General features: G+C 45.3%; 1 protein-coding gene across 4 annotated transcripts in view; it reads right to left on the reverse strand.

The window, feature by feature from the left end:
- The window catches only part of ccdc93 (CCC complex scaffolding subunit CCDC93), a 48872-nt gene that overhangs the window by 15211 nt on the left and 12115 nt on the right, over window positions 1-21546 (reverse strand). For 2 of the 4 annotated variants that reach the window (XM_079254904.1, XM_079254903.1), the window contains exons 6-10: window positions 18663-18719; window positions 18490-18590; window positions 1853-1870; window positions 1551-1587; window positions 1256-1348 (exon numbers count right to left, since the gene is read on the reverse strand). In XM_079254904.1, coding sequence (XP_079111030.1) covers window positions 1256-1348; window positions 1551-1587; window positions 1853-1870; window positions 18490-18590; window positions 18663-18719 — 306 coding nt within the window. The remainder of the gene's footprint in view (window positions 1-1255; window positions 1349-1550; window positions 1588-1852; window positions 1871-18489; window positions 18591-18662; window positions 18720-21546) is intronic. The other 2 variants (XM_079254906.1, XM_079254905.1) reach the window with 1 other exon arrangement.

Here is a 21546-nt window from a genome sequence, read left to right on the forward strand (position 1 = left end):
CACTGGGAAAGACGCTGGGAACGACAATGGGAAAGACGCTGGGAATGACAATGGGAACGATGCTGGGACTGACACTGGGAACTACGCTGGGAACAACAATGGGAACGACGCTGGGAACACAAGGAACATCACTGGGACCTATGCTGGGGATGATCCTGGGAATGTCGCTGGAAACTGCTGGGATTGAGGATGGGAACGGCCTTTGGAATGATGCTGGGATTGAGGATGGGAACGGCCTTTGGAATGATGCTGGGATTGAGGATGGGAACGGCCTTTGGAATGATGCTGGGATTGAGGATGGGAATGGAGTTGAGAATGATGCTGGGATTGAGGATGGGAACGGCCTCTGGAATGATGCTGGGATTGAGGATGGGAACGGCCTCTGGAATGATGCTGGGATTGAGGATGGGAACGGCCTCTGGAATGATGCTGGGATTGAGGATGGGAACAGAGTTGGGAATGATGCTGGGATTGAGGATGGGAACGGCCTCTGGAATGATGCTGGGATTGAGGATGGGAACGGCCTCTGGAATGATGCTGGGATTGAGGATGGGAACGGCCTCTGGAATGATGCTGGGATTGAGGATGGGAACGGCCTCTGGAATGATGCTGGGATTGAGGATGGGAACGGCCTCTGGAATGATGCTGGGATTGAGGATGGGAACGGCCTCTGGAATGATGCTGGGATTGAGGATGGGAACGGCCTCTGGAATGATGCTGGGATTGAGGATGGGAACGGCCTCTGGAATGATGCTGGGATTGAGGATGGGAACGGCCTCTGGAATGATGCGGGATTGAGGATGGGAACGGCCTCTGGAATGATGCTGGGATTGAGGATGGGAACGGAGTTGAGAATGATGCTGGGATTGAGGATGGGAACGGAGTTGAGAATGATGCTGGGATTGAGGATGGGAACGGAGTTGAGAATGATGCTGGGATTGAGGATGGGAACGGAGTTGAGAATGATGCTGGGATTGAGGATGGGAACGGAGTTGAGAATGATGCTGGGATTGAGGATGGGAACGGAGTTGGGAATGATGCTGGGATTGAGAACTCAACAGCATTTGATTAGCAGGATGCAGTTTAGGATGGTCTCTGGTAGATGACTAATGAGTGCTTTGTACTGTACAACCTCCTGTTGGACTCTAAACTGGTTTCTGTTGTTTTTTTACAAGTGTGGAAATGTGACCTTATTCTTCATCGGGCTGCAGCAGGAAACATTCTACATCTCATGTTCTATATCTACAGTGCTCACCTCCTCTGCTGCCTGCAGGTCCTCCTCCTCCAGCACCTCCGTCATCCCCGGAGGAGCTGCCTGATTGGCCAACGATGCCTTCCCCTCATCCACCTGGAGACAGAAAATGGGTCAGAATACAGGACGGATGGGAAAGGATGTTGTTGGGGTGCGTCTCACTGAAAACTCTGCCAAAGTTCAGAAGTCCTTCTTTAAAAAATGACAAAAAAAATCATGGCCTGTGAATGTATCGCACATGTCCCTTTTTGACTGACTAGACATCCATAAATTCAGACTTTTTTCTTCACAAACCTACCTTTTCTTGTTTGGGCTGCTTACTGAATCCATAACGCCTGGGGGAAAACAAACAAACAGTGAGATATTACAGAGGAAGAAAGAACATTCATAATAACATTAATAATGTATGTTTCCATCATGCCACACCGACAGCTCAGCATATCTTCACATCACAGCACTGAAGAAGGCAGGAGAGCATCACAGCAACAACACAATCTGCATCCATCATGCCCAAAATACCTGACCTCTGTCAGCATGCCCTGAACATCACACTAACACAGCAGCGTACACACCAACGTGCACACACTCACACTTACTTACAGCAGAAAATCACACAGTCTGAGGAAGAGATGGAAGCATGACAGTCAGACAGATGGAAACGGAAATGTTTTGAAGACAACAGGAATGGAGAGGATGTCGATGAAAGTCAGATGATGTGGATTCACCATAGACTGTATATAAAAGATGGGCGGAGCCTCCATGACGTCACCCGTAGGTTTCTGAAGAGCTGAATTGAAGCTCGGTGGGCGGTTCCTACCATCACCATCATGGCAGGGACATGCATGTCGTCTCACCCGGAAAATACAAATATGGGCAAAGAGGTGGAGCTGAGAAGGGGGCTGTGAGCATCATGGTGGATGACTGACACCGAGCGAACTCCGAGCTTTCTGTAGCTAAGAGCTAACCGAGCTAACCTGGAAATAACAGGAGCTAACCAGCTAATGGAGGTAAGCGGGCTAAAGCTAAGTCACGTTGTTAACCGGCTAAAAACCGCGGTTGTTCTACGTTCTTCTGACTTGAAGCGGGATATTGGTACCTGTCAATCAAAAGGACACGCCCCTAAATATGCCGAACTTCGAGATTAAATTACTTTTAAACGGGCGAGTTAGAAAAAAATTCACTCCACCCACAGTTGTCATGAAGGTAAACCTGACCTATTAAACCTAAAATGGATTTTTGTACCAGGCTGTAAACATGTTTATTTTAGCTGTAAACATGTTTATTTCTGCTGTAAACATGTTTATTTCTGCTGTAAACATGTTTATTTCTGCTGTGAGGTTGGTCTTTTTAACGTGGGAGTTTATGGGGATTTGCGCTGTATTGCAGCCCCAAGCGGATAAAGGGGTTTTATGCACTTCCGCATAGGCTTCACTTTTAATCGCGGAGGTTGCCGCTTGGAATTCAAAAGGGTAGAGTCGTCATGACAACCAGAGATATCAGAGTATACCTCAAGTTTATAACGTCTGTGGTATCAGAGACCGACAGAGACAGATAGGAACAGTCAGATACAGATAGAAACAGTCAGAGACAGATAGGAACAGTCAGAGACAGATAGGAACAGTCAGATACAGATAGGAACAGTCAGATACAGATGGAAACAGTCAGATACAGATGGAAACAGTCAGATACAGATGGAAACAGTCAGAGACAGATAGAAACAGTCAGATACAGATAGGAACAGTCAGAGACAGATAGAAACAGTCAGATACAGATAGGAACAGTCAGAGACAGATAGGAACAGTCAGATACAGATAGGAACAGCCAGAGACAGATAGGAACAGTCAGAGACAGATAGGAACAGTCAGATACAGATAGGAACAGTCAGAGACAGATAGGAACAGTCAGAGACAGATAGGAACAGTCAGAGACAGATAGGAACAGTCAGATACAGATAGGAACAGTCAGATACAGATAGGAACAGCCAGAGACAGATAGGAACAGTCAGAGACAGATAGGAACAGTCAGATACAGATAGGAACAGCCAGAGACAGATAGGAACAGTCAGAGACAGATAGGAACAGTCAGAGACAGATAGGAACAGTCAGAGACAGATAGGAACAGTCAGATACAGATAGGAACAGCCAGAGACAGATAGGAACAGTCAGAGACAGATAGGAACAGTCAGATACAGATAGGAACAGCCAGAGACAGATAGGAACAGTCAGAGACAGATAGGAACAGTCAGATACAGATAGGAACAGTCAGAGACAGATAGGAACAGTCAGATACAGATAGGAACAGCCAGAGACAGATAGGAACAGTCAGAGACAGATAGGAACAGTCAGAGACAGATAGGAACAGTCAGAGACAGATAGGAACAGTCAGATACAGATAGGAACAGTCAGAGACAGATAGGAACAGTCAGAGACAGATAGGAACAGTCAGAGACAGATAGGAACAGTCAGATACAGATAGAAACAGTCAGATACAGATGGAAACAGTCAGAGACAGATAGGAACAGTCAGAGACAGATAGGAACAGTCAGAGACAGATAGGAACAGTCAGATACAGATAGGAACAGTCAGAGACAGATAGAAACAGTCAGATACAGATGGAAACAGTCAGAGACAGATAGGAACAGTCAGATACAGATGGAAACAGTCAGATACAGATAGAAACAGTCAGATACAGATGGAAACAGTCAGAGACAGATAGAAACAGTCAGATACAGATGGAAACAGTCAGATACAGATAGGAACAGTCAGATACAGATAGGAACAGTCAGATACAGATAGGAACAGTCAGATACAGATAGGAACAGTCAGATACAGATAGAAACAGTCAGATACAGATGGAAACAGTCAGAGACAGATGGAAACAGTCAGATACAGATGGAAACAGTCAGAGACAGATGGAAACAGTCAGAGACAGATAGGAACAGTCAGAGACAGATAGGAACAGTCAGATACAGATAGGAACAGTCAGAGACAGATAGGAACAGTCAGAGACAGATAGGAACAGTCAGAGACAGATAGGAACAGTCAGAGACAGATAGAAACAGTCAGAGACAGATGGAAACAGATACAGATAGGAACAGTCAGATACAGATAGGAACAGTCAGAGACAGATAGGAACAGTCAGAGACAGATAGAAACAGTCAGAGACAGATGGAAACAGATACAGATAGGAACAGTCAGATACAGACAGGAACAGTCAGATACAGATAGGAACAGTCAGATACAGATAGGAACAGTCAGATACAGATGGAAACAGTCAGATACAGATAGGAACAGTCAGATACAGATGGAAACAGTCAGATACAGATGGAAACAGTCAGATACAGATAGGAACAGTCAGAGACAGATAGGAACAGTCAGATACAGATAGGAACAGTCAGATACAGATGGAAACAGTCAGATACAGATAGAAACAGTCAGAGACAGATAGAAACAGTCAGATACAGATAGGAACAGTCAGAGACAGATGGAAACAGTCAGATACAGATAGGAACAGTCAGAGACAGATAGGAACAGTCAGAGACAGATAGGAACAGTCAGAGACAGATGGAAACAGTCAGATACAGATGGAAACAGTCAGATACAGATAGGAACAGTCAGATACAGATAGGAACAGTCAGAGACAGATGGAAACAGTCAGATACAGATAGGAACAGTCAGATACAGATAGGAACAGTCAGAGACAGATAGGAACAGTCAGATACAGATGGAAACAGTCAGAGACAGATAGGAACAGTCAGATACAGATAGAAACAGTCAGAGACAGATAGGAACAGTCAGATACAGATAGGAACAGTCAGATACAGATAGAAACAGTCAGAGAAAGATAGGAACAGTCAGATACAGATAGGAACAGTCAGATACAGATAGAAACAGTCAGAGACAGATAGGAACAGTCAGAGACAGATGGAAACAGTCAGATACAGATGGAAACAGTCAGAGACAGATAGGAACAGTCAGATACAGATAGAAACAGTCAGAGACAGATAGGAACAGTCAGATACAGATAGGAACAGTCAGATACAGATAGAAACAGTCAGAGAAAGATAGGAACAGTCAGATACAGATAGGAACAGTCAGATACAGATAGAAACAGTCAGAGACAGATAGGAACAGTCAGAGACAGATAGGAACAGTCAGAGACAGATAGGAACAGTCAGACAGATAGAAACAGTCAGAGACAGATAGGAACAGTCAGATACAGATAGAAACAGTCAGATACAGATAGAAACAGTCAGATACAGATAGGAACAGTCAGACAGATAGAAACAGTCAGATACAGATAGGAACAGTCAGAGACAGATGGAAACAGTCAGATACAGATAGGAACAGTCAGATACAGATGGAAACAGTCAGATACAGATGGAAACAGTCAGAGACAGATGGAAACAGTCAGATACAGATGGAAACAGTCAGAGACAGATGGAAACAGTCAGAGACAGATAGGAACAGTCAGAGACAGATAGGAACAGTCAGATACAGATAGGAACAGTCAGAGACAGATAGGAACAGTCAGAGACAGATAGGAACAGTCAGAGACAGATAGGAACAGTCAGAGACAGATAGGAACAGTCAGAGACAGATAGAAACAGTCAGAGACAGATGGAAACAGATACAGATAGGAACAGTCAGATACAGATAGGAACAGTCAGAGACAGATAGGAACAGTCAGAGACAGATAGAAACAGTCAGAGACAGATGGAAACAGATACAGATAGGAACAGTCAGATACAGATAGGAACAGTCAGATACAGATAGGAACAGTCAGATACAGATAGGAACAGTCAGATACAGATGGAAACAGTCAGATACAGATAGGAACAGTCAGATACAGATGGAAACAGTCAGATACAGATGGAAACAGTCAGATACAGATAGGAACAGTCAGAGACAGATAGGAACAGTCAGATACAGATAGGAACAGTCAGATACAGATGGAAACAGTCAGATACAGATAGGAACAGTCAGATACAGATAGAAACAGTCAGATACAGATAGGAACAGTCAGAGACAGCTGGAAACAGTCAGATACAGATAGGAACAGTCAGATACAGATAGGAACAGTCAGAGACAGATAGGAACAGTCAGAGACAGATAGGAACAGTCAGAGACAGATGGAAACAGTCAGATACAGATGGAAACAGTCAGATACAGATAGGAACAGTCAGATACAGATAGGAACAGTCAGAGACAGATGGAAACAGTCAGATACAGATAGGAACAGTCAGATACAGATAGGAACAGTCAGAGACAGATAGGAACAGTCAGATACAGATAGGAACAGTCAGAGACAGATGGAAACAGTCAGATACAGATGGAAACAGTCAGAGACAGATAGGAACAGTCAGATACAGATAGAAACAGTCAGAGACAGATAGGAACAGTCAGATACAGATAGGAACAGTCAGATACAGATAGAAACAGTCAGAGACAGATAGGAACAGTCAGATACAGATAGGAACAGTCAGATACAGATAGAAACAGTCAGAGACAGATAGGAACAGTCAGAGACAGATAGGAACAGTCAGAGACAGATAGGAACAGTCAGAAAGATAGAAACAGTCAGAGACAGATAGGAACAGTCAGATACAGATAGAAACAGTCAGATACAGATAGAAACAGTCAGATACAGATAGGAACAGTCAGACAGATAGAAACAGTCAGATACAGATAGGAACAGTCAGAGACAGATGGAAACAGTCAGATACAGATAGGAACAGTCAGATACAGATGGAAACAGTCAGATACAGATAGGAACAGTCAGATACAGATAGGAACAGTCAGAGACAGATAGAAACAGTCAGATACAGATGGAAACAGTCAGAGACAGATAGGAACAGTCAGATACAGATAGGAACAGTCAGACAGATAGAAACAGTCAGATACAGATAGAAACAGTCAGATACAGATAGGAACAGTCAGATACAGATAGGAACAGTCAGATACAGATAGGAACAGTCAGAGACAGATAGGAACAGTCAGAGAAAGATAGGAACAGTCAGATACAGATAGGAACAGTCAGATACAGATAGAAACAGTCAGAGACAGATAGGAACAGTCAGAGACAGATGGAAACAGTCAGATACAGATGGAAACAGTCAGAGACAGATAGGAACAGTCAGATACAGATAGAAACAGTCAGAGACAGATAGGAACAGTCAGATACAGATAGGAACAGTCAGATACAGATAGAAACAGTCAGAGAAAGATAGGAACAGTCAGATACAGATAGGAACAGTCAGATACAGATAGAAACAGTCAGAGACAGATAGGAACAGTCAGAGACAGATAGGAACAGTCAGAGACAGATAGGAACAGTCAGACAGATAGAAACAGTCAGAGACAGATAGGAACAGTCAGATACAGATAGAAACAGTCAGATACAGATAGAAACAGTCAGATACAGATAGGAACAGTCAGACAGATAGAAACAGTCAGATACAGATAGGAACAGTCAGAGACAGATGGAAACAGTCAGATACAGATAGGAACAGTCAGATACAGATGGAAACAGTCAGATACAGATGGAAACAGTCAGAGACAGATGGAAACAGTCAGATACAGATGGAAACAGTCAGAGACAGATGGAAACAGTCAGAGACAGATAGGAACAGTCAGAGACAGATAGGAACAGTCAGATACAGATAGGAACAGTCAGAGACAGATAGGAACAGTCAGAGACAGATAGGAACAGTCAGAGACAGATAGGAACAGTCAGAGACAGATAGGAACAGTCAGAGACAGATAGAAACAGTCAGAGACAGATGGAAACAGATACAGATAGGAACAGTCAGATACAGATAGGAACAGTCAGAGACAGATAGGAACAGTCAGAGACAGATAGAAACAGTCAGAGACAGATGGAAACAGATACAGATAGGAACAGTCAGATACAGATAGGAACAGTCAGATACAGATAGGAACAGTCAGATACAGATAGGAACAGTCAGATACAGATGGAAACAGTCAGATACAGATAGGAACAGTCAGATACAGATGGAAACAGTCAGATACAGATGGAAACAGTCAGATACAGATAGGAACAGTCAGAGACAGATAGGAACAGTCAGATACAGATAGGAACAGTCAGATACAGATGGAAACAGTCAGATACAGATAGGAACAGTCAGATACAGATAGAAACAGTCAGATACAGATAGGAACAGTCAGAGACAGCTGGAAACAGTCAGATACAGATAGGAACAGTCAGATACAGATAGGAACAGTCAGAGACAGATAGGAACAGTCAGAGACAGATAGGAACAGTCAGAGACAGATGGAAACAGTCAGATACAGATGGAAACAGTCAGATACAGATAGGAACAGTCAGATACAGATAGGAACAGTCAGAGACAGATGGAAACAGTCAGATACAGATAGGAACAGTCAGATACAGATAGGAACAGTCAGAGACAGATAGGAACAGTCAGATACAGATAGGAACAGTCAGAGACAGATGGAAACAGTCAGATACAGATGGAAACAGTCAGAGACAGATAGGAACAGTCAGATACAGATAGAAACAGTCAGAGACAGATAGGAACAGTCAGATACAGATAGGAACAGTCAGATACAGATAGAAACAGTCAGAGACAGATAGGAACAGTCAGATACAGATAGGAACAGTCAGATACAGATAGAAACAGTCAGAGACAGATAGGAACAGTCAGAGACAGATAGGAACAGTCAGAGACAGATAGGAACAGTCAGACAGATAGAAACAGTCAGAGACAGATAGGAACAGTCAGATACAGATAGAAACAGTCAGATACAGATAGAAACAGTCAGATACAGATAGGAACAGTCAGACAGATAGAAACAGTCAGATACAGATAGGAACAGTCAGAGACAGATGGAAACAGTCAGATACAGATAGGAACAGTCAGATACAGATGGAAACAGTCAGATACAGATAGGAACAGTCAGATACAGATAGGAACAGTCAGAGACAGATAGGAACAGTCAGATACAGATAGGAACAGTCAGAGACAGATAGGAACAGTCAGATACAGATAGGAACAGTCAGATACAGATAGGAACAGTCAGAGACAGATAGGAACAGTCAGAGACAGATAGGAACAGTCAGAGACAGATAGGAACAGTCAGACAGATAGAAACAGTCAGATACAGATAGAAACAGTCAGATACAGATAGGAACAGTCAGATACAGATAGGAACAGTCAGATACAGATAGGAACAGTCAGAGACAGATAGGAACAGTCAGAGACAGATAGGAACAGTCAGACAGATAGAAACAGTCAGATACAGATAGGAACAGTCAGAGACAGATGGAAACAGTCAGAGACAGATAGGAACAGTCAGATACAGATGGAAACAGTCAGATACAGATAGAAACAGTCAGATACAGATGGAAACAGTCAGAGACAGATAGAAACAGTCAGATACAGATGGAAACAGTCAGATACAGATAGGAACAGTCAGATACAGATAGGAACAGTCAGAGACAGATAGAAACAGTCAGAGACAGATAGAAACAGTCAGATACAGATAGGAACAGTCAGATACAGATAGGAACAGTCAGATACAGATAGAAACAGTCAGATACAGATAGGAACAGTCAGATACAGATAGGAACAGTCAGATACAGATAGGAACAGTCAGATACAGATAGGAACAGTCAGATACAGATAGAAACAGTCAGAGACAGATAGGAACAGTCAGATACAGATGGAAACAGTCAGAGACAGATGGAAACAGTCAGATACAGATGGAAACAGTCAGAGACAGATGGAAACAGTCAGAGACAGATAGGAACAGTCAGAGACAGATAGGAACAGTCAGAGACAGATAGGAACAGTCAGAGACAGATAGGAACAGTCAGAGACAGATAGGAACAGTCAGAGTCAGATAGGAACAGTCAGAGACAGATAGGAACAGTCAGAGACCGATAGGAACAGTCAGAGACAGATAGGAACAGTCAGAGACAGATAGAAACAGTCAGAGACAGATGGAAACAGATACAGATAGGAACAGTCAGATACAGATAGGAACAGTCAGAGACAGATAGGAACAGTCAGAGACAGATAGGAACAGTCAGAGACAGATAGAAACAGTCAGAGACAGATGGAAACAGATACAGATAGGAACAGTCAGATACAGATAGGAACAGTCAGATACAGATAGGAACAGTCAGATACAGATGGAAACAGTCAGATACAGATGGAAACAGTCAGATACAGATAGGAACAGTCAGATACAGATGGAAACAGTCAGATACAGATGGAAACAGTCAGATACAGATAGGAACAGTCAGAGACAGATAGGAACAGTCAGATACAGATAGGAACAGTCAGAGACAGATAGGAACAGTCAGAGACAGATAGGAACAGTCAGAGACAGATAGGAACAGTCAGATACAGATAGGAACAGTCAGATACAGATAGGAACAGCCAGAGACAGATAGGAACAGTCAGAGACAGATAGGAACAGTCAGATACAGATAGGAACAGCCAGAGACAGATAGGAACAGTCAGAGACAGATAGGAACAGTCAGAGACAGATAGGAACAGTCAGATACAGATAGGAACAGCCAGAGACAGATAGGAACAGTCAGAGACAGATAGGAACAGTCAGATACAGATAGGAACAGCCAGAGACAGATAGGAACAGTCAGAGACAGATAGGAACAGTCAGATACAGATAGGAACAGTCAGAGACAGATAGGAACAGTCAGATACAGATAGGAACAGCCAGAGACAGATAGGAACAGTCAGAGACAGATAGGAACAGTCAGAGACAGATAGGAACAGTCAGAGACAGATAGGAACAGTCAGATACAGATAGGAACAGTCAGAGACAGATAGGAACAGTCAGAGACAGATAGGAACAGTCAGAGACAGATAGGAACAGTCAGATACAGATAGAAACAGTCAGATACAGATGGAAACAGTCAGAGACAGATAGGAACAGTCAGAGACAGATAGGAACAGTCAGAGACAGATAGGAACAGTCAGATACAGATAGGAACAGTCAGAGACAGATAGAAACAGTCAGATACAGATGGAAACAGTCAGAGACAGATAGGAACAGTCAGATACAGATGGAAACAGTCAGATACAGATAGAAACAGTCAGATACAGATGGAAACAGTCAGAGACAGATAGAAACAGTCAGATACAGATGGAAACAGTCAGATACAGATAGGAACAGTCAGATACAGATAGGAACAGTCAGATACAGATAGGAACAGTCAGATACAGATAGGAACAGTCAGATACAGATAGAAACAGTCAGATACAGATGGAAACAGTCAGAGACAGATGGAAACAGTCAGATACAGATGGAAACAGTCAGAGACAGATGGAAACAGTCAGAGACAGATAGGAACAGTCAGAGACAGATAGGAACAGTCAGATACAGATAGGAACAGTCAGAGACAGATAGGAACAGTCAGAGACAGATAGGAACAGTCAGAGACAGATAGGAACAGTCAGAGACAGATAGAAACAGTCAGAGACAGATGGAAACAGATACAGATAGGAACAGTCAGATACAGATAGGAACAGTCAGAGACAGATAGGAACAGTCAGAGACAGATAGAAACAGTCAGAGACAGATGGAAACAGATACAGATAGGAACAGTCAGATACAGATAGGAACAGTCAGATACAGATAGGAACAGTCAGATACAGATAGGAACAGTCAGATACAGATGGAAACAGTCAGATACAGATAGGAACAGTCAGATACAGATGGAAACAGTCAGATACAGATGGAAACAGTCAGATACAGATAGGAACAGTCAGAGACAGATAGGAACAGTCAGAGACAGATAGGAACAGTCAGATACAGATGGAAACAGTCAGATACAGATAGGAACAGTCAGATACAGATAGAAACAGTCAGATACAGATAGGAACAGTCAGAGACAGATGGAAACAGTCAGATACAGATAGGAACAGTCAGAGACAGATAGGAACAGTCAGAGACAGATAGGAACAGTCAGAGACAGATGGAAACAGTCAGATACAGATGGAAACAGTCAGATACAGATAGGAACAGTCAGATACAGATAGGAACAGTCAGAGACAGATGGAAACAGTCAGATACAGATAGGAACAGTCAGATACAGATAGGAACAGTCAGAGACAGATAGGAACAGTCAGATACAGATAGGAACAGTCAGAGACAGATGGAAACAGTCAGATACAGATGGAAACAGTCAGAGACAGATAGGAACAGTCAGATACAGATAGAAACAGTCAGAGACAGATAGGAACAGTCAGATACAGATAGGAACAGTCAGATACAGATAGAAACAGTCAGAGACAGATAGGAACAGTCAGATACAGATAGGAACAGTCAGAGACAGATAGGAACAGTCAGAGACAGATAGGAACAGTCAGAGACAGATAGAAACAGTCAGAGACAGATGGAAACAGATACAGATAGGAACAGTCAGATACAGATAGGAACAGTCAGAGACAGATAGGAACAGTCAGAGACAGATAGAAACAGTCAGAGACAGATGGAAACAGATACAGATAGGAACAGTCAGATACAGATAGGAACAGTCAGATACAGATAGGAACAGTCAGATACAGATAGGAACAGTCAGATACAGATGGAAACAGTCAGATACAGATAGGAACAGTCAGATACAGATGGAAACAGTCAGATACAGATGGAAACAGTCAGATACAGATAGGAACAGTCAGAGACAGATAGGAACAGTCAGATACAGATAGGAACAGTCAGATACAGATGGAAACAGTCAGATACAGATAGGAACAGTCAGATACAGATAGAAACAGTCAGATACAGATAGGAACAGTCAGAGACAGATGGAAACAGTCAGATACAGATAGGAACAGTCAGAGACAGATAGGAACAGTCAGAGACAGATAGGAACAGTCAGAGACAGATGGAAACAGTCAGATACAGATGGAAACAGTCAGATACAGATAGGAACAGTCAGATACAGATAGGAACAGTCAGAGACAGATGGAAACAGTCAGATACAGATAGGAACAGTCAGATACAGATAGGAACAGTCAGAGACAGATAGGAACAGTCAGATACAGATAGGAACAGTCAGAGACAGATGGAAACAGTCAGATACAGATGGAAACAGTCAGAGACAGATAGGAACAGTCAGATACAGATAGAAACAGTCAGAGACAGATAGGAACAGTCAGATACAGATAGGAACAGTCAGATACAGATAGAAACAGTCAGAGACAGATAGGAACAGTCAGATACAGATAGGAACAGTCAGATACAGATAGAAACAGTCAGAGACAGATAGGAACAGTCAGAGACAGATAGGAACAGTCAGAGACAGATAGGAACAGTCAGACAGATAGAAACAGTCAGAGACAGATAGGAACAGTCAGATACAGATAGAAACAGTCAGATACAGATAGAAACAGTCAGATACAGATAGGAACAGTCAGACAGATAGAAACAGTCAGATACAGATAGGAACAGTCAGAGACAGATGGAAACAGTCAGATACAGATAGGAACAGTCAGATACAGATGGAAACAGTCAGATACAGATGGAAACAGTCAGAGACAGATGGAAACAGTCAGATACAGATGGAAACAGTCAGAGACAGATGGAAACAGTCAGAGACAGATAGGAACAGTCAGAGACAGATAGGAACAGCCAGAGACAGATAGGAACAGTCAGAGACAGATAGGAACAGTCAGAGACAGATAGGAACAGTCAGAGACAGATAGGAACAGTCAGAGACAGATAGGAACAGTCAGAGACAGATAGGAACAGTCAGAGACAGATGGAAACAGATACAGATAGGAACAGTCAGATACAGATAGGAACAGTCAGAGACAGATAGGAACAGTCAGAGACAGATAGAAACAGTCAGAGACAGATGGAAACAGATACAGATAGGAACAGTCAGATACAGATAGGAACAGTCAGATACAGATAGGAACAGTCAGATACAGATAGGAACAGTCAGATACAGATGGAAACAGTCAGATACAGATGGAAACAGTCAGATACAGATGGAAACAGTCAGATACAGATGGAAACAGTCAGATACAGATAGGAACAGTCAGAGACAGATAGGAACAGTCAGATACAGATAGGAACAGTCAGATACAGATGGAAACAGTCAGATACAGATAGGAACAGTCAGATACAGATAGAAACAGTCAGATACAGATAGGAACAGTCAGAGACAGCTGGAAACAGTCAGATACAGATAGGAACAGTCAGATACAGATAGGAACAGTCAGAGACAGATAGGAACAGTCAGAGACAGATAGGAACAGTCAGAGACAGATGGAAACAGTCAGATACAGATGGAAACAGTCAGATACAGATAGGAACAGTCAGATACAGATAGGAACAGTCAGAGACAGATGGAAACAGTCAGATACAGATAGGAACAGTCAGATACAGATAGGAACAGTCAGAGACAGATAGGAACAGTCAGATACAGATAGGAACAGTCAGAGACAGATGGAAACAGTCAGATACAGATGGAAACAGTCAGAGACAGATAGGAACAGTCAGATACAGATAGGAACAGTCAGATACAGATAGAAACAGTCAGAGACAGATAGGAACAGTCAGATACAGATAGGAACAGTCAGAGACAGATAGGAACAGTCAGATACAGATAGAAACAGTCAGAGACAGATAGGAACAGTCAGATACAGATAGGAACAGTCAGATACAGATAGAAACAGTCAGAGACAGATAGGAACAGTCAGATACAGATAGGAACAGTCAGATACAGATAGAAACAGTCAGAGACAGATAGGAACAGTCAGAGACAGATAGGAACAGTCAGAGACAGATAGGAACAGTCAGACAGATAGAAACAGTCAGAGACAGATAGGAACAGTCAGATACAGATAGAAACAGTCAGATACAGATAGAAACAGTCAGATACAGATAGGAACAGTCAGACAGATAGAAACAGTCAGATACAGATAGGAACAGTCAGAGACAGATAGGAACAGTCAGATACAGATAGGAACAGTCAGATACAGATAGGAACAGTCAGATACAGATAGGAACAGTCAGAGACAGATAGGAACAGTCAGAGACAGATAGGAACAGTCAGAGACAGATAGGAACAGTCAGACAGATAGAAACAGTCAGATACAGATAGGAACAGTCAGATACAGATGGAAACAGTCAGATACAGATAGGAACAGTCAGATACAGATAGGAACAGTCAGAGACAGATAGGAACAGTCAGATACAGATAGGAACAGTCAGAGACAGATAGGAACAGTCAGATACAGATAGGAACAGTCAGATACAGATAGGAACAGTCAGATACAGATAGGAACAGTCAGAGACAGATAGGAACAGTCAGAGACAGATAGGAACAGTCAGACAGATAGAAACAGTCAGATACAGATAGAAACAGTCAGATACAGATAGGAACAGTCAGATACAGATAGGAACAGTCAGATACAGATAGGAACAGTCAGAGACAGATAGGAACAGTCAGAGACAGATAGGAACAGTCAGAGACAGATAGGAACAGTCAGACAGATAGAAACAGTCAGATACAGATAGGAACAGTCAGAGACAGATGGAAACAGTCAGAGACAGATAGGAACAGTCAGATACAGATGGAAACAGTCAGATACAGATAGAAACAGTCAGATACAGATGGAAACAGTCAGAGACAGATAGAAACAGTCAGATACAGATGGAAACAGTCAGATACAGATAGGAACAGTCAGATACAGATAGGAACAGTCAGAGACAGATAGAAACAGTCAGAGACAGATAGAAACAGTCAGATACAGATAGGAACAGTCAGATACAGATAGGAACAGTCAGATACAGATAGAAACAGTCAGATACAGATAGGAACAGTCAGATACAGATAGGAACAGTCAGATACAGATAGGAACAGTCAGATACAGATAGGAACAGTCAGATACAGATAGAAACAGTCAGAGACAGATAGGAACAGTCAGATACAGATGGAAACAGTCAGAGACAGATGGAAACAGTCAGATACAGATGGAAACAGTCAGAGACAGATGGAAACAGTCAGAGACAGATAGGAACAGTCAGAGACAGATAGGAACAGTCAGAGACAGATAGGAACAGTCAGAGACAGATAGGAACAGTCAGAGACAGATAGGAACAGTCAGAGTCAGATAGGAACAGTCAGAGACAGATAGGAACAGTCAGAGACCGATAGGAACAGTCAGAGACAGATAGGAACAGTCAGAGACAGATAGAAACAGTCAGAGACAGATGGAAACAGATACAGATAGGAACAGTCAGAGACAGATAGGAACAGTCAGAGACAGATAGGAACAGTCAGAGACAGATGGAAACAGATACAGATAGGAACAGTCAGATACAGATAGGAACAGTCAGATACAGATAGGAACAGTCAGACAGATAGAAACAGTCAGAGACAGATAGAAACAGTCAGATACAGATAGGAACAGTCAGATACAGATAGAAACAGTCAGATACAGATAGAAACAGTCAGAGACAGATAGGAACAGTCAGACAGATAGAAACAGTCAGAGACAGATAGGAACAGTCAGATACAGATAGAAACAGTCAGATACAGATAGAAACAGTCAGATACAGATAGGAACAGTCAGACAGATAGAAACAGTCAGATACAGATAGGAACAGTCAGACAGATAGAAACAGTCAGATACAGATAGGAACAGTCAGAGACAGATGGAAACAGTCAGATACAGATAGGAACAGTCAGATACAGATGGAAACAGTCAGATACAGATAGGAACAGTCAGAGACAGATAGGAACAGTCAGATACAGATAGGAACAGTCAGAGACAGATAGGAACAGTCAGATACAGATAGAAACAGTCAGATACAGATAGGAACAGTCAGATACAGATAGGAACAGTCAGAGACAGATGGAAACAGTCAGATACAGATAGGAACAGTCAGATACAGATGGAAACAGTCAGATACAGATGGAAACAGTCAGATACAGATAGGAACAGTCAGATACAGATAGGAACAGTCAGAGACAGATAGGAACAGTCAGAGACAGATAGGAACAGTCAGAGACAGATAGGAACAGTCAGAGACAGATAGAAACAGTCAGAGACAGATAGGAACAGTCAGAGACAGATAGGAACAGTCAGAGACAGATAGGAACAGTCAGAGACAGATAGAAACAGTCAGAGACAGATAGGAACAGTCAGAGACAGATAGGAACAGTCAGATACAGATAGGAACAGTCAGGAAAAGTCTGAGACAGACAGAAAAGAACCTCTGAGCAGAACTTCCTCAAAGTATAACCTGACTTTTTGTTGTAATTTTTTCTTTCAAAGATAAGCAGACCGAGACCACCGTATCTTCATCTCATCTGACAGCATCATATATCTTTTAAACTGTGTTCCAGAGTATTATGTAAATTGTACCTGTACAGAGCCTCCCAGGTGGGCCTTTGTGTTATTTTTGGGTTTTTTCTCACAATAAGTTTAGCTTTACCTTGTAATAATAGGTTGCATGACAGACACCCTGCGTGCCTACGTGCGCACAGCCTGTTATAGCCATTTTGCTTAGCTTTTTTTCTTTTTTTTAGATGTTTCTGGTCTGCATCTTTCAAAATCAACATAACACACACACACACACACCTGATATCATGTCCATGTTTGGAAATATGTTGATGTAATGTAGAGTTTTTAACAGATTAATTACAAATGCGAACCAAGAGGTTTCCTATAATCAGGAACGGTACTAATGTTGCTGCTTTAACGATGTGTCTGCTTGTGTTTAGACAAACTCAGTTGATATAATCTGTTGATGATGTATTAAATACATTATGATTTCAATTCATTTTCATGACTGAATTGTGGAACTGCTCAGTAGGATGCTGTTTATTGTTGAAAATCAAAATGTTAATTACATCAGAAATAAACCTACATCATATTGCGCGAATGCATTATAGATTCCTGCGCCGTCACCTTATCGTGGTGGAGGGGTTTGTGCGTCCCGAAGATCCTAGCAGCGACTGTTAGAGCCTGACCGGATGACATCGGGCGCTACGACATCATGCAGGGGATCCATGAGGAACGGAAGGCTGCTGGTTTACCAGCTGGATGAGTTCAATGTTGTCGTGACAGAAATGGAGAATTCACTCTCAGATGGACTACACACACACACACACACACACACACACACACACACACACACACACACACACACACACACACACACACACACACACACACAGACAGTCTGACCAGGTGCAGAGCTTACCTGCCGTACTCCAGCAGGGTGGAGTGGACCCTGGACTCCTCATCCAGCAGATCTCCTGCTTCCTTCTGCCTCCTGTACCTCCTCTGAGGTTTATACACCTCCTGGAAAAGACCAGACCGTATCTGCATGCTGCTCCTGCGAGGCCCCCCCCCCCCCCCGACCCGATGGCTTACCAGGACATCCAGAACTGCCTTCACAGCGTTGCCCTTCCTCTGGAGGAACTCTTCATCCTACACCAGAGACAAAAGCAGCTAGGTAGAACCAGACACCTGTTTAGCCCCCCGTCGCCCCCCTTCGCCCCTCTTCGTCCCCCTTCATCCCTCTTCGTCCCCCTTCGTCCCCCTTCGCCCCCCTTCGTCCCCCTTCGTCCCCCTTCGCCCCCCTTCGCCCCCCTTTGTCCCCCTTCGCCCCCCTTTGTCCCTCTTCGCCCCCCTTCGCCCCCCTTCGTCCCCCTTCGTCCCCCTTCGCCCCTCTTCGTCCCCCTTCGCCCCTCTTCGTCCCCCTTCGCCCCCCTTCGTCCCCCTTCGCCCCCCTTCGTCCCTCTTCGTCCCCCTTCGCCCCCCTTCGTCCCTCTTCGTCCCCCTTCGCCCCCCTTCGTCCCCCTTCGCCCCTCTTCGTCCCCCTTCGCCCCCCTTCGCCCCTCTTCGTCCCCCTTCGCCCCCCTTCGTCCCCCTTCGCCCCCCTTCGCCCCCCTTCGTCCCTCTTCGTCCCCCTTCGCCCCCCTTCGTCCCTCTTTGTCCCCCTTCGCCCCCCTTCGTCCCCCTTCGCCCCTCTTCGTCCCCCTTCGCCCCCCTTCGTCCCCCTTCGCCCCCCTTCGTCCCCCTTCGCCCCTCTTCGTCCCCCTTCGCCCCTCTTCGTCCCCCTTCGCCCCCCTTCGTCCCTCTTCGCCCCTCTTCGTCCCCCTTCGCCCCCCTTCGTCCCCCTTCGCCCCCCTTCGTCCCTCTTCGCCCCCCTTCGTCCCCCTTCGCCCCTCTTCGTCCCCCTTCGCCCCCCTTCGTCCCTCTTCGCCCCCCTTCGTCCCCCTTCGCCCCTCTTCGTCCCCCTTCGCCCCCCTTCGTCCCTCTTCGCCCCTCTTCGTCCTCATCCTGCTAAGTCCTCTAAGTCTGAGACCTCCAAAGACTGGTCCTCCTCAGACTGGTCTTCCACAGACTGGTCCTCCACAGACTGGTCCTCCACAGACCGGTCTTCTGGTCCTCCACAGACTGGTCCTCCACAGACTGGTCCTCCACAGACCGGTCTTCTGGTCCTCCACAGACTGGTCCTCCACAGACTGGTCCTCCACAGACCGGTCCTCCACAGACCGGTCTTCTGGTCCTCCACAGACTGGTCCTCCTCAGACCGGTCTTCTGGTCCTCCACAGACTGGTCCTCCTCAGACCGGTCTTCTGGTCCTCCTCAGACTGGTCCTCCTCAGACTGGTCCTCCTCAGACTGGTCCTCCTCAGACTGGTCTTCTGGTCCTTCTCAGACTGGTCCTCCTCAGACTGGTCTTCCACAGACTGGTCCTCCACAGACTGGTCCTCCACAGACTGGTCCTCCACAGACCGGTCCTCCACAGACCGGTCTTCTGGTCCTCCACAGACTGGTCCTCCACAGACTGGTCCTCCACAGACCGGTCCTCCACAGACCGGTCTTCTGGTCCTCCACAGACTGGTCCTCCACAGACTGGTCCTCCACAGACCGGTCCTCCACAGACCGGTCTTCTGGTCCTCCACAGACTGGTCCTCCTCAGACTGGTCCTCCTCAGACCGGTCTTCTGGTCCTCCACAGACTGGTCCTCCTCAGACCGGTCTTCTGGTCCTCCACAGACTGGTCCTCCTCAGACTGGTCCTCCACAGACCGGTCCTCCACAGACCGGTCTTCTGGTCCTCCACAGACTGGTCCTCCTCAGACTGGTCCTCCTCAGACCGGTCTTCTGGTCCTCCACAGACTGGTCCTCCTCAGACCGGTCTTCTGGTCCTCCACAGACTGGTCCTCCTCAGACCGGTCTTCTGGTCCTCCTCAGACTGGTCTTCCACAGACTGGTCCTCCTCAGACTGGTCCTCCTCAGACTGGTCCTCCTCAGACTGGTCCTCCTCAGACTGGTCTTCTGGTCCTTCTCAGACTGGTCTTCCACAGACTGGTCCTCCTCAGACTGGTCCTCCTCAGACTGGTCTTCTGGTCCTTCTCAGACTGGTCCTCCTCAGACTGGTCTTCCACAGACTGGTCCTCCACAGACTGGTCCTCCACAGACCGGTCTTCTGGTCCTCCACAGACTGGTCCTCCACAGACTGGTCCTCCACAAACCGGTCCTCCACAGACCGGTCTTCTGGTCCTCCACAGACTGGTCCTCCACAGACCGGTCTTCTGGTCCTCCACAGACTGGTCCTCCACAGACTGGTCCTCCACAGACCGGTCCTCCACAGACCGGTCTTCTGGTCCTCCACAGACTGGTCCTCCTCAGACTGGTCCTCCTCAGACCGGTCTTCTGGTCCTCCACAGACTGGTCCTCCTCAGACCGGTCTTCTGGTCCTCCACAGACTGGTCCTCCTCAGACCGGTCTTCTGGTCCTCCTCAGACTGGTCTTCCACAGACTGGTCCTCCTCAGACTGGTCCTCCTCAGACCGGTCTTCTGGTCCTTCTCAGACTGGTCCTCTACAGACTGGTCCTCCACAGACTGGTCCTCTACAGACTGGTCCTCCACAGACTGGTCCTCCACAGACTGGTCCTCCTCAGACTGGTCCTCCTCAGACTGGTCCTCCTCAGACTGGTCTTCTGGTCCTTCTCAGACTGGTCCTCCTCAGACCGGTCTTCTGGTCCTTCTCAGACTGGTCCTCTACAGACTGGTCCTCCACAGACTGGTCCTCCACAGACTGGTCCTCCTCAGACTGGTCCTCCTCAGACTGGTCCTCCACAGACTGGTCCTCCTCAGACTGGTCCTCCTCAGACTGGTCCTCCTCAGACTGGTCTTCTGGTCCTTCTCAGACTGGTCCTCCTCAGACCGGTCTTCTGGTCCTCCACAGACTGGTCCTCCTCAGACTGGTCCTCCTCAGACTGGTCTTCTGGTCCTTCTCAGACTG

The sequence above is a fragment of the Telmatherina bonti genome (genome assembly GCF_933228915.1).
Source record: "Telmatherina bonti genome assembly, chromosome: 15".
Classification (NCBI taxonomy): Eukaryota; Metazoa; Chordata; class Actinopteri; order Atheriniformes; family Telmatherinidae; genus Telmatherina; species Telmatherina bonti.